This window comes from Gossypium raimondii, chromosome 7, assembly GCF_025698545.1.
Source record: "Gossypium raimondii isolate GPD5lz chromosome 7, ASM2569854v1, whole genome shotgun sequence".
In the NCBI taxonomy this organism is placed as follows: domain Eukaryota; kingdom Viridiplantae; phylum Streptophyta; class Magnoliopsida; order Malvales; family Malvaceae; genus Gossypium; species Gossypium raimondii.
The window spans coordinates 3547091-3559801 of NC_068571.1; the positions used below are offsets into that span (position 1 = coordinate 3547091).

Here is a 12711-nt window from a genome sequence, read left to right on the forward strand (position 1 = left end):
AAATATCGCATATTCTCCATCAAAAGAAAAACACAGGGGCGTTCCAACAAATTTAACAAAATACAGATCGTACCTAGATAATTCACACACATCAATCAGTAGCACATTACGTTTGACAAATCTTATTTACTTAGATTCACACATAGCAGACATACGTACAGATAAAAAATAATTCATCGTCAAACCATCAGATAATCCTCATACAATCAAATCTAGATCATAAATACATTGTGGAGGTCAGTGCTCATGCTGGGCAACACTCACGGCCTCAAAAATAAGATTCGAATCCTATTCATAGCCACAGGCCTGGACATACACCAATGTCCTTGTCCATGTGGCTCACACGGCTTGGGCACACGCCCATGTCCTTGCCCGTGTGGCTCACACAGCTTGGGCACACACCTATGTCCTCTGCCCGTGTGGTTCTAAAACATAAACAGTGAGTTACACGATCTAGACAAACGCCCATGTCTTTGCCCGTATGACTCACACGACCTGGGCACACACCCATGTCCCTGGCTGTGCGGTCCTAAGTCATAAACAGTGAGTTACACGGCTTAGACACACACTCGTGTCTGTTGCACATGTGAACCCTACACTAACATGGCTACACGCAGCCTGGACACACGCACGAGAGCCTTGCTCGTGTGACCCCAAATCGATGAATAATGAGTTACATGGTCGTGTGGCACACATGGCCTAGGCACACGCTCATGTCCTTGGACGTGTGGCATCGATAGTCACGTTTTTCGAAGACTAAAAACACAGAAAAATAGGGGTTTCGGCACCCACCTAATACGGAATCGATGCAGGAGCAACAAGGATGAATTCCCGTCCCTAAACGATTAGCAATTGTTCAACAAACAGTTAACTCACAGTCAACTGCCCTTTAAAATTTTTAAAATCTTAAATTAATAAAGGTAAAATTACACTTTGGCCTATTTAAAAATTATAAAATTTTCATTTAACCCTTTAAAAATTATATTTTTCTTATCATAAAAATTATAATTTAATTTCGGCCCCCTAAAAAGTTTTTCTGGCTTCGCCCCTTTGTGGGTTCGAATGCGCTAAAACCAACAACTCCCCTTAAAATGAAAATTTTTTATTTAGGCTCTTTAAAATTTTTAAAATTCTAAATTAATAAAAATAAAATTGCACTTTGACCTCCTCTAAAAATAATAAAATTTTGATTTAATCTTTTAAAAATTATAATTTAATTTTGGCACTGTAAAAGATTTCCTGACTTGCCCATAGCTGAAATATATTATTTTTTTATTTATAGATTGAGATTGAATTATAAGTAATTTTAGACCTGAAATTGTTCTGACAAAATTTTTAAAATCATGAAACTTTTAACGTACGTGGGAACTGCAAAAGGGCAATTACAATTTGACTTTGAAATAGAGGTGTGCATGGGCCGGGTTCGGTCCGGGCCCAAAAAAAATTTCAGCCCGCTTACTAGGCCCGGGCCCGACCCGACCCGAAATATGGGCTTAATATGTTGTCCAAGCCCGGCCTGTGGAAAGAATATGAAGCCCGGGCCCGGCCCGGCCCTTTTTTTTGCTTAAAACTAATATTAAAATTAATTGTTATTAAAATTATATCAAATATCAAATTATATTTTTTTTTGTATATAATGAAAAAAAAATTAAAATAAGATTACTTATTTAAAGAACAAAATGCATAGCTTTCATGTTATCTATAAATTTTATGTTAGAATTGATGTAGTATTATATTCTAAGTTTTGATTCTTAATAAATAATGAACCTCATGTCCACTAGAGTTGTTTTAAAATTACCAACTAATTGAATTTAAATGTTATTTATTTGTATATAATTACACATTTGTGACATTTAGGTAACAATCAATTCTTAAAAAGAGAATAAAAATAAAATGATTATACAAGTAATTAGGACTAGCATCATATTATCATTGGGCAATAAGTAGCATATTATCTATGCATAATAACATAATTAAATTAAATATTCTGTTATTGCTTTTAAGCTGCAAAAAAGTTCAGAAATTGAATGGAGAAGCAAAGCATACAAATATTTGCTCAACAAACTTTTTTCTCTTTGCGAATTAGATAGCAAACTCAAAACTTTCCCTTCAAATCACATATACATATAGATAGCACATCCATAAGCATATTAAATCATATTAAATCAGTTTGAGCTTTATCATTCACTATTTGTAGTCATTATATAAATCACAATCTCTAATTTTGCTTCAAACTATCTTTGAGATAAGAACATAAGTTAAACCCCACAAGTACACATACCTCCAAAGTCCAAAATGACTTTGGAAAATTAAGCAACAAACCATAATAATATTCATACATTAATCCATCAACATATTTAATTTCATAACAAAATATAAAGTGTAAGCTAAATTAAATTTTAAACATTTAGAAAGAAAGTATCTTAAAAAGCTACCGAAGAAACATCATCATCCTCATCGTCATCATCGTCGTCATCGTCGTCATCGTCCTTTTTGCAACCAATTTCTAACATTAAATAAGAATAAATAATTAGATAATCAAATTGATGAAAAAATAATATAAAATTCGAACAATAAAATGAGAATAATAATTACCTGCTGAAAATCCCTTAGCTCGCATCCAATCATCCAAGCAAACAACGGCTTGAACCGTTTTTGGCTTAAGTGAACTCCTCAAAGGTGTGATAACTTTCTTACCCATGCTAAAAGTTGATTCGGAAGCTACAGTCGATATTGGAATTGCCAAAAGATCACGAGTCAATAACGAAAGCTCATTGTATCGAACTGAACTTTTGCTCCAATAATCTAAAACATCTATTTGACTATTCAACTCAAGCTCCGGTTCTTCCAAATAAATGTCCAACTGTGACTTCTCACTTCTAGTGCTAGATTCATTTAAATACCGTTTATAGTCATCACTCTCATCAAAATATCCCCAAAAATCAGCACTACTATCATTGTGTTCATCCAAACCAGAATCAATAGGATTTTTATCCGAAACATTAGAACTCCCAGCCAAAGAGAAAGACGTGGATTTGGATTTCTTAACATACTCATCAAACAAGAGTCTAAGATTGCTAAGAATGGTCTCAACAAAATCTGAAGCATGGTCACCATAGATTGTAGTAAAGCAATACTGCACATAATTCAACTTGTAACGAGGATCTAAAATTGCAGCACATGACAATATCAACGAATACTCAGCCCAACACTTATTAAATTTCTCTTGCATTTGCTTAACCATTGGAGTTAAAAACGAATAAGGACCTTTAACTGTATCAAGCAAAACCTTGTGAACCTTCCAAACTCCTCTAAATTAAAGATTAGCCGTTGGATAATTAGAACTAGAAAAAACACAAGTCACATCATAAAAGACTTTCAAAAATTTGCAAAGAATAGCAACATTTGTCCACTCCTCTTTAGAAAGTGCAAACATTTGATAATCTTTATCCCGTTGGCCCCAATAATCTAGCACATCTTTATAGTAAAGAGAAGATTCAAGCATCAAATAAGTAGAATTCCATCTCACACACACATCTTGACGCAACTTTTGGTCACATTCAAATGAAAACTTTTGCCTTACCACATCATAAAATCTTTTCCTACGAATTCCCGACTTTCTTATGTACCTAATTCCATTTCGAATCTTACCAACAACATCATCAGCAAGTTCCAAACCAGCTTTAACTATAAGATTCAATATATGTGCACAACATCTAACTTGAAAAAAAACACCATCACACAAAATAGCTCGGTTTGCACGAAAACGATTTTTAAGACAAGAAACCATAACATCATTATAAGAAGCATTATCTAAAGTGATGCTAAAAATTTTCTTATTTATGCCCCATTGAGATAAACATAAAACAAGTTCATTCGCTATGTTCGAACCATCATACGGAGGAAATAAAGCTCTAAACCTTATGATTCTCTTTTGTAGCTTCCAATCTTTGTCAACCCAATGAGCAGTAACACAAATATATTCATCATTAGTATGCTCCGAATTCCAATTATCAGAAGTTAGACAAATTAAACCAGGTGCTTTAGCCAACTCTTCTTTAACACGATCTCTCTCTTTTGCATAATACATTAGGACATCCCTAGCAGCTGTATATCTACTTATATTTTTAAAATTAGGACTAGCAATCCTCATCATGTATCTAAATCTCGGTTCTTCAACTGTCTTAAATGAATGCTTGCCACAAATAAGAAAAAGTAGAAATAGCTTTACGACACTCATCAGCATCAAACTTGTAGTTTTTTATAGATGGAACACCTTCTGGTGATGGTTGAATGCCTACGGTGTATTGAGTTATGTCCTTGTTAACTTTTTTCAAACAGCTATTTAGATGACGTCTTAAATGAGAGGTTCCACTAGAAGACTTAGCAGAGAAGATAGTCTAACAGTGATTACATTGTGCCTTCAATTCATTTTTGTTCTCGCATTCAAGCTTTGTCATTTCATCCCACACCTTTGAAGTGGTAGACTTTTGACGTTTGATAGCACTTTCATACTCATTAAACCCATCGTCCACAGGTATAGGAGTGTTTGAACTAGCCATAGTCATAAAAATTCAAGTCCTGAAATCCAAAAATAATATTATTTATAACTCAGTTATTGAATATATTATATTCTAATCCTACTGTCACTAGTGCAAAACAGTAAGCAAAGTTCACGATATAACCATATTCTATAAATGCTGAGATCAGTAAATTCCTCTTGATTAAAAGGATTAGACAATATAATAAACAGAAAAACCTCAAATAAACAGCCAAAATGGACTCAAGTAACAGCTTCTAATCAACATACGGGAAAAAATGTAAATTTTCTCAATTTTGCTTTAAGAGAGAACAACTAAATTCATTATGTGGCGTATTGTTGGAAATATAACAAACACAAACACCTAAAGGAAGCGACCACAATGAATTCAAGAAACAACTTTCATTCACCGTAATAAAAAGTCTAATACGTATCTTGGAATTGACACGAAACAAAATCAAACTAATCATGCGATGTATTGTTTACAATATATGAAACACAAAAGCCTCGAGGAAACAATTTTAATGGAAAAATTAAAAGTAAAATTTCTCAAATTTAGACAATTGCAAATTCATTAGCGAATGACAAACCGCGACATTGATTATATGCTGGCAATCTAAAATTGCGATGGCAGATATAGCAGTGTTAGTAAACAAAACAATCAAAGACGTCTTTTTAATATAAGCGATTAATAAACCCTAAAGATACATTTGGTGCATGGGATGATAGGGATTCTGAGAAACAGAATAAAGAGAAAGAAACTTAATGTTTAAAACATAGATGAATGTTACCATTTTAGCCAGAAAACATAAGAACATCAAGTAAAAGTTCCCAACTTTATTTCTAGAAATTATAGTCTAAAGATCTAAAAATATAAATTATTATATGATACACATGGCATCAAATAAATCTGCATGGGAATCAGCTTGTTTTAGAGGTATATTTTTTTTCGGTCAACTAAACTACAAAAATAATGCATCAAATGCCAAAACCAGATCCACCACCATCTCTCAAAATCAAATTCATTAATTTTATATGATCTTTTTGTTGACACCATTTTTGATGAAAACGGGGTCGACTTGGATTTTGAAAAAAGAAGGAAAACGGGAGTCGCCACCAATCCTTTTTTTGATGAGGTGTGATCGGGTCACCTCGAAAAGTGGTCGTTTTTAATAAACGATTTAATTTTTATTAAAACAACAATTTTGGTCTGTGAAATTCAGAAAAATAGGTTCGGGAGTCGGTTACGCACGAGGAAGGGTTAGCACCCTCGATACGCCCAAAATTGGTACCTAGTTGATTACTTAATGTATTGGTGTCAAAAATTAAAAACTCGAAAAGAATTTAAAAATACGATCCTTCTTTATATTGCGTTATTTAAAAAAAATACTTGGATAAATCAAAATGGAAAATGCCTTCTTACCTCGAAGTAACAAGATGTCACATTCAGTAAGTTAGGACACGACACCTCGTATTTTCGAGAGTAAGCTTGCATATATTTTTTGTTTAAACCTCATTTATTTCAATTTTAAAAGGATATTCGGTTATTTAGAATCACGAGAAAAATCGAAGCCCAGTGAGTTAGGGCACGATTTTCTCGAATTTTCTAAATACGGAATATTGCATTTATTTTCGAAATTTTATATGTTTGAAATTTAAATGGATATTTTGTTATTTGGGTTTAATGAGAAAATCGAGACCCAGTAAGTTAGGGTACAATTTCTCAAATTCCCAAAATGCAAAATATTGCCTTATTTAGCAAAATTCATTTTGAACAATAGCGGGTAATCTATTTTAAGGTATGCATTTGTTTTGTTTGGAATAAAATAAAGCAATCCACATTGGACAACTATGTTGGGGTTTAATTTACGAAATGATGACATGAAACAACGATATAATAATAAACATGGAATAATGATACATGGATAATTGCACTAATGTATGAAAATACGAGTAAACTAACTATGGTACACACAATATTAATACACACTCAACACGCATTATTTGAATACTAGTATTAATAATTAAAGACGAAGAAGAAAATATTAAGTAGTATATATAACAATTTCAACATGAGTAGCATAAGACAAATTAGAACAAATAAAGTGCAGGATATTTTTTTAAAATGATAATAAATGAATTTTGAACAAATAATGTGAAAAGAAATATTTAAAAATATATATACACAAAACAATTTTAAAATACTATGTATGAAAAATTTTAAAAATAAGTAATATGTATGTACATGTAGACGCGTAAAATAAGAAAAGATTTAAAATGGATTATAAACAAAACATAAAAACGAATAGCATAGTTGAAAAGGCACAAAATAATTTAGACTAATGCACAAAATAATTTTAGACTAATTAATGTATATAATACATTCTAATATACAAGATAAAATAATATATTATGTACTTAAGATAAATAGCTAAAAGAATTTACGTCATATAAAAGCTTAAAATAAGTACATAAAAATAAGAGAAATTTTTAAGCAAAACAGTGAACTAAAATAGATAATGTGCACATATATGTATATATTTAAAATAAATAATGTATATATATATAAAAACTTGAAATAAATAAAGATGAATTTAAAACAGTTTATAATAATAATATAAGAGGAACTCTTAAATACTATAAAATAAAAACAAAAGCAGTTTTAAAAGGAAAAAACGTATATATAAACAGGAATTGGGGGCGAAAGGGGGCAAGGGTGTGATTGGAATCAAAATAAAATTGAGGGGATAATTAAAAATTAAAAAAAATGGAACGAGGGACTGATTCGCAACGTGCTAAAAATATCAGGGAGCGAAGGAGCAAATATCCTAAGCCCCCTGGTGCGCAGCGTTTCAATGCGAAGGACTGCACCGCCAAAGGACCTAATTGAAACAGACCCGGAACTCGCGGCCCAAATCTAAAAGAGACAAAAGGTTGGATTGCACTTTAGCGCAAGATGGAGGGACTAAATTCACAAATTACCCATTAGGGCATAGAATGCACAAATTCCCCATCAAACAGCGCCGTTCCACTTAGCATTTAAGCAAAATTTCATTCCAGCCTCTGGTCTCTTTTTCTTTTCTTAGTTTCAAAGCCTTTCCCCCTTTTCTTTCAAGCACCCAACCCTTAAGTTTTTTTAGCCTCCGGCGCACCACCCTCGCGGCCACAAAGACCGATGGCCGGCGATGGAGAAAAGGTCTCTAACCTCGGCTTTGGAACACCCTTGAAGGCTAAACCATCAATCCCGAAAAAGAAAAAAAAAGAACCTCGGCGCCCTTTGGATCTGGCGGCCGCGACGAAGAAGAACCCTTCGCGGGCACGATTACGGCGCTTCCCCGGTAAGTCCCCTCTCCCCCTTTTTTTAATTTTTTACGTTTTCTTTGTAAAATATTTCGTAAAAAGGTGAGTAGATAAATAAATGAAATAAATACGTAAATAAATAACAATAATAAGCGAAAATCGGAAGAAAAACAATCAGATTTTTATCAACCTTTTAGAATCTTAGTTCTATTTTCCTTGATTCACTGATGAGTGTTCGTAAAAAAAATACAACGATAAGATATTGGCTTTTATAGCCCTATTACAACTGTTCATTTTCATTTTTTGTTTTTTTGCTCTTTATTTCTTCGTATTCTCCTGTTGCTTGCATTTATTCTTCTCTGCAGGTGTCAGACAAGGCCGACAGCGGTGGTCAGAAGGCATGCGCGATGAGGCATTGGGCAAAGGCGGCGGCTAGCTTGAGGATATGGTTTGCTATGCCTTTCTGCTAAAAATGTTAATGATGTAGGCTAGGTTTTTAATTTTTGGGCCTGATTTGTTTAATTTTGGGTTTGGTTTTGTTTGCCTGAGCCCGGGCAAAAATGGGCTCTCACACTTTTATTCACAGATTCAAAATGCTGATGATATTCAACAAAGAAAAAGGAATCAACAACATTACTAATGACTTGTAGATGTAAATCTTGAAAGAACAAAGAAAAAACGAAAGAAAACTTTTGAGCAAACACAGCAAAGAACACAATGTTGCTTAGATTAGATTTAGAAAAATACCCAGAAAGAAGCTTTGAAGCAAAAAGGAGAGAGAGAATCGTACAATGGATGTAGTTTGGTTTGCACTTTGCAGCCAGCGATAGAGAAAAGGGAAATGGGGGCTAGGGATTTGTGGAAGAGGGAAATGGGGAAATGGCTTGGGACTGGAGTGGGGGGGACGGGATTCACATTCACGGGAAAAAAAGAAATGTGCTTAAAAAATTAAAAAAATATATATTATTCGGGCTGGGCCCGGGCTTAAAAATTTTTGCCCGAGGCCCGGCCCATTTTTTAAACGGGCCTCATTTTTTGCCCAAGCCCATATTTTGGGCCTATATTTTTACCCAAACTCTCTCATATTTCAGGTGGGTAGTCGGGCCGGGTCGCACACCTCTACTTTGAAAATCGTGTTTTGATTTGGGTACATGAATTTCTCTCTTTTCTTTTCCGTTTCTAGGAGCGGGACATGCTTTTTTGTTTCATTTAAGGATAGTGATTTTGGATAAGGTTGGGAATTCATATTTCGAATTTATTCTTTATCGTGGATTTTAGAGTGAATTAATAAATTTAGATATCTAAATCTGATTATAAAATATTTAATTTTTTTTCTAACAAGATTTAGATTTATTTATAGGTCATAAAATTTTAAGTTGGTTTGATAGGTCCGATTCCGATTTCGCTCGAAAGATGGGTTAAAATTTTGACCAAATCTAGTCCGGATAAAAATGTTATAACATGGGCCTGGCTCAGCCCGTCCGTATTAAATTTTTTATATTATTTTTATATAATTTTTTAAAATATATAACACATTAAAAACACTAAAACCATCCAAATAAATGCTTCCCAGCAAATTAAAAATAAATTTTAAAAAAATCTTTATACTTGAATAGCACTAAGATACATGCAACTTAACATACAAATGCTCTAAAATAATAGCAAAATTAACAATAAAATAATAATTATACAATATCCAAATAATAACAACATAATATTAAAATGACAGCAAAACGGGAAAAAAACAATATTTTTTTCTTTTAGCAAATTCGGGCCGAGCCCGGGCCAGAAAAGCTTTACCCGAGGCCTAGCCCGTTTTCTAAATGAGCATTATTTTTTGCCCAAACCCATTTTTTATTCCTATATTTTTCCCAAACTCTCTTACTTTTCTAACAGGCCCTTGGGTCGAACTAGGTGCCCGACTCATGAATATTTCTAACAAAATTTGACCCAAAGCCATTTATATATGAAAAGAAGCATTAATATTTCTGTTAAACTTTAATTATAATTTACACAAGATAATAAATATCTAACCCACAGACATTCTAATCTTCGTGTTTTCTATCTCATCCCTATATTTCCTTTAGTTTTTAAAGTATCAATCAACCAACTATTCATATTCCCAATCTGATCCCTCAAACCAAACCCCTCTCACCCAATCCCACTCAAACTCATTGCACATAACACAAACAAGACTATACCCAATCTAGAAGGAATAGCTGCATTACAGCATGCATTTCCACAAGACAAAAATTATACTTGGCAAACTCAGATTATTCCATATGATCTGCTAGCTAGACCTTGTCATCCACTATTTCTGAGATGAAGAAGCTTTATTTGAAGTTCTTTCCTTTTTATCATTCCTCAACAACAAATATCCCCTTAATGCATTATGAATCACACAGTCTTCTCTTTCAACATCATAGGGTAGAATTCTTTGAATTACATTCAGGAACTCATAATCCAATGACTACTCTACAATGGACAAATCCCAAATTTCTTCTTCTGTTTTCTTGATTTTAGGTTGTTGGTAATATCTGAGAATTATCAGTTATTCTTGGATTCTTAATTTCTGGTATCCATCTATCCCACCAAATACTAATCTTCTACCATATCACTTGGCACAAATTGTCATCATTTGGTTAATGGTTGAATTAATTATTTAAAAAATCTATTTTGTAAAAGCTTTCTACATTTTGATTAATTCGATTTATTTATTGATCTAATTAATCGTTTGAACACCTTAACTCTAATTCGATCTCCATTTTCTTGATGGTGCCTTTTAGACAAACTTCTTATGGGTTATTTCGAGAATCATACATGATTAGAAATTTTAGTTGACCTTTGACTATCATGCGTAACAACTAGTCAACTATTATGCGTAACAATTTCGTACTACCTCAACAAAAAAAATACCAGAGCAGTACCACACTTGACTGCAACCCATGTAAAACGGCCTTGCCAACTAGTCGACCATTCGATCACCATATCTCAAAATTATCGGCGACGTGACACTGTTGGACATGAAACCTTCTCCTATAAGTACCTAAAGGAATGATGAAGAAGGAATCATTTTCCCTATCAACATTAAATAAAATCCTCACACTCTACCTATCTTATCTTCACAATCCCCTTTACCTTACTCCCTTCTTCAGTTCTATGTTTGTTTAAGTAAACCGACCTCCTTGGTACCATCATCTTTTCCTCTTGTCTCCTCCTTGTTTAGGTAAAACTTGTACCAATAAATATAATAAATATAATTTAATATGAATCCAAAGTCTAATTAAAAGATAATAATTGTAACACCAATAAAAAATATATAATTAATAAAAATAATTGTTTTATATTTCAATTAATAACTTGTTATCGAAAACAAACATAAAACCTATAATTAATTTTATATTCAATGGCTACAATAAAAACATTACCAATAAAATAATTATAATTATAATTATAATTGTAATTGTAATTATTAATTGATTCTAGAAATTTAAAAAAAAAATGAGGAACATAATTAAAAATAGGTCTGTTCATGAATCGGGTTACCCATCCAAGCCCGAAGGCTTGTCCAAAATTTAGGAGGGTTTGGGCAAAAATATTAGGCTCAAAAAATAGGCTCGGGCAAAAAAAAATAGTTCCGTTTAAAATATGGGCCGAGCGCAGTCTTGAACATTCAAAGCCCAAGCCTGACCCATTTTTAAATTTATAATACGTTATATTATGTTATTTTTATAAATTATATAATTTAGAACACTTTAAAAAAAATAAGCCTATACTAAATATATAATCCTAATCTAATGTAAACATTAAAATAATCATAAGATGACTATATAAAAATTTTCAATAAATAAAAAATGTCTAAAATTATTAAATATTAAAATAAAATGATATATATATTTTTTTTAAAATTTAAAAAATAATATGAGCGGACCTAAAATGAGCTTGGGTTAGTCTTATACAAATATAGATGAGTTTGGGCAAAATTTTAGGCTAATATTTTAGGTCGGGTCAAGCTTGAACAAATATAAAGTATGTTAATATAGTGCTTAGGCCTCATGAGCACCTCCAGCTAAAAATAATAAGTTATAATTGAACAATTTTCTTTATCTTAATTTTTTAAATAGATTAAGGTGAGAGAGAATACAATATTTTCCATATGTATTAAAATTAGGGTTAAATATAAAATTAGTACCCGAATTTGTCCACTTCTCTTAAATTGGTACTTAAAGTTTTCTTTGTCCCAAATTAGTACCCAAATTTTTTTTCTGTCAATTAGTTTAGTATCTGAGCCTAACGGCATTAAATTTTTGCTAACGTGATAACACTGGCCACCCGCACCCTGCTATGTGTCACTTTATTTGGCTTGAAAAGCTGTATTATTTTCCATTTCATTTTATATTTTTAAAAACCCTTTCATTTATTTTTTGTTTTATTTTTTTTTCCTTTGAAATTTCCTTTCTCCATCATCTTCTACCTCTTTCGCTGCTGCAACTTTTTTTTTCGTTTTTTCCTTTCACTTTCTCTACTTGACCTTCTCGTCTTCTACCTCTCTTCTATCAATTTCATTTTTTTTTTCTTTTTTTTCCTTTCACTAGTTGTTTCGTTTTCTATCTCTTTGTGTCATCTATTCATAAAACATGTATTAAAGGAAGAAAACAATCGAAAATGTCTTCTTCAACAAAACTCAGAACATTAACTTCACAAACCCATCAGAACACCCATCAATCCATTAAAAAATTCATAAAATTAACTTCACAAACAAAACTCACCAATTCTAAAAAATCAAATTGAATTCAAGAAAAATTGAACTTATATATATTTTTGTCAATCTTAATTTAACTTTGGTGTAAGAAAGGGATTGGATTCTGCAA

At 32.3% G+C, this 12711-nt stretch overlaps 1 protein-coding gene across 1 annotated transcript; it reads right to left on the minus strand.

Moving 5' to 3' along the window:
- Positions 1–2392: 2392 nt before the first annotated feature.
- On the minus strand, positions 2393–4585 carry LOC105784250 (uncharacterized). Its single transcript, XM_052634056.1, has 3 exons — positions 4406–4585; positions 2596–2721; positions 2393–2506 (listed from the first exon to the last, which is right to left on the minus strand). Exons 1-3 carry the CDS (start codon positions 4566–4568, stop codon positions 2424–2426), a joined length of 372 nt encoding a protein of 123 aa, XP_052490016.1. The 5' UTR covers positions 4569–4585; the 3' UTR covers positions 2393–2423.
- Between the last annotated feature and the right edge of the window lie 8126 nt (positions 4586–12711).

Bases quoted from the DNA above. Each gene is read 5' to 3' on its own strand.
- LOC105784250 (XM_052634056.1), bottom strand. From the start codon at position 4,568: ATGACTATGGCTAGTTCAAACACTCCTATACCTGTGGACGATGGGTTT. The intron at 2,722-4,405 runs GTTAGACTATCT...TATCGACTGTAG, and splicing joins GAAGGCACAATGTAATCACT to CTTCCGAATCAACTTTTAGC. The intron at 2,507-2,595 runs GTAATTATTATT...ATTTAATGTTAG, and splicing joins AGCTAAGGGATTTTCAGCAG to AAATTGGTTGCAAAAAGGAC.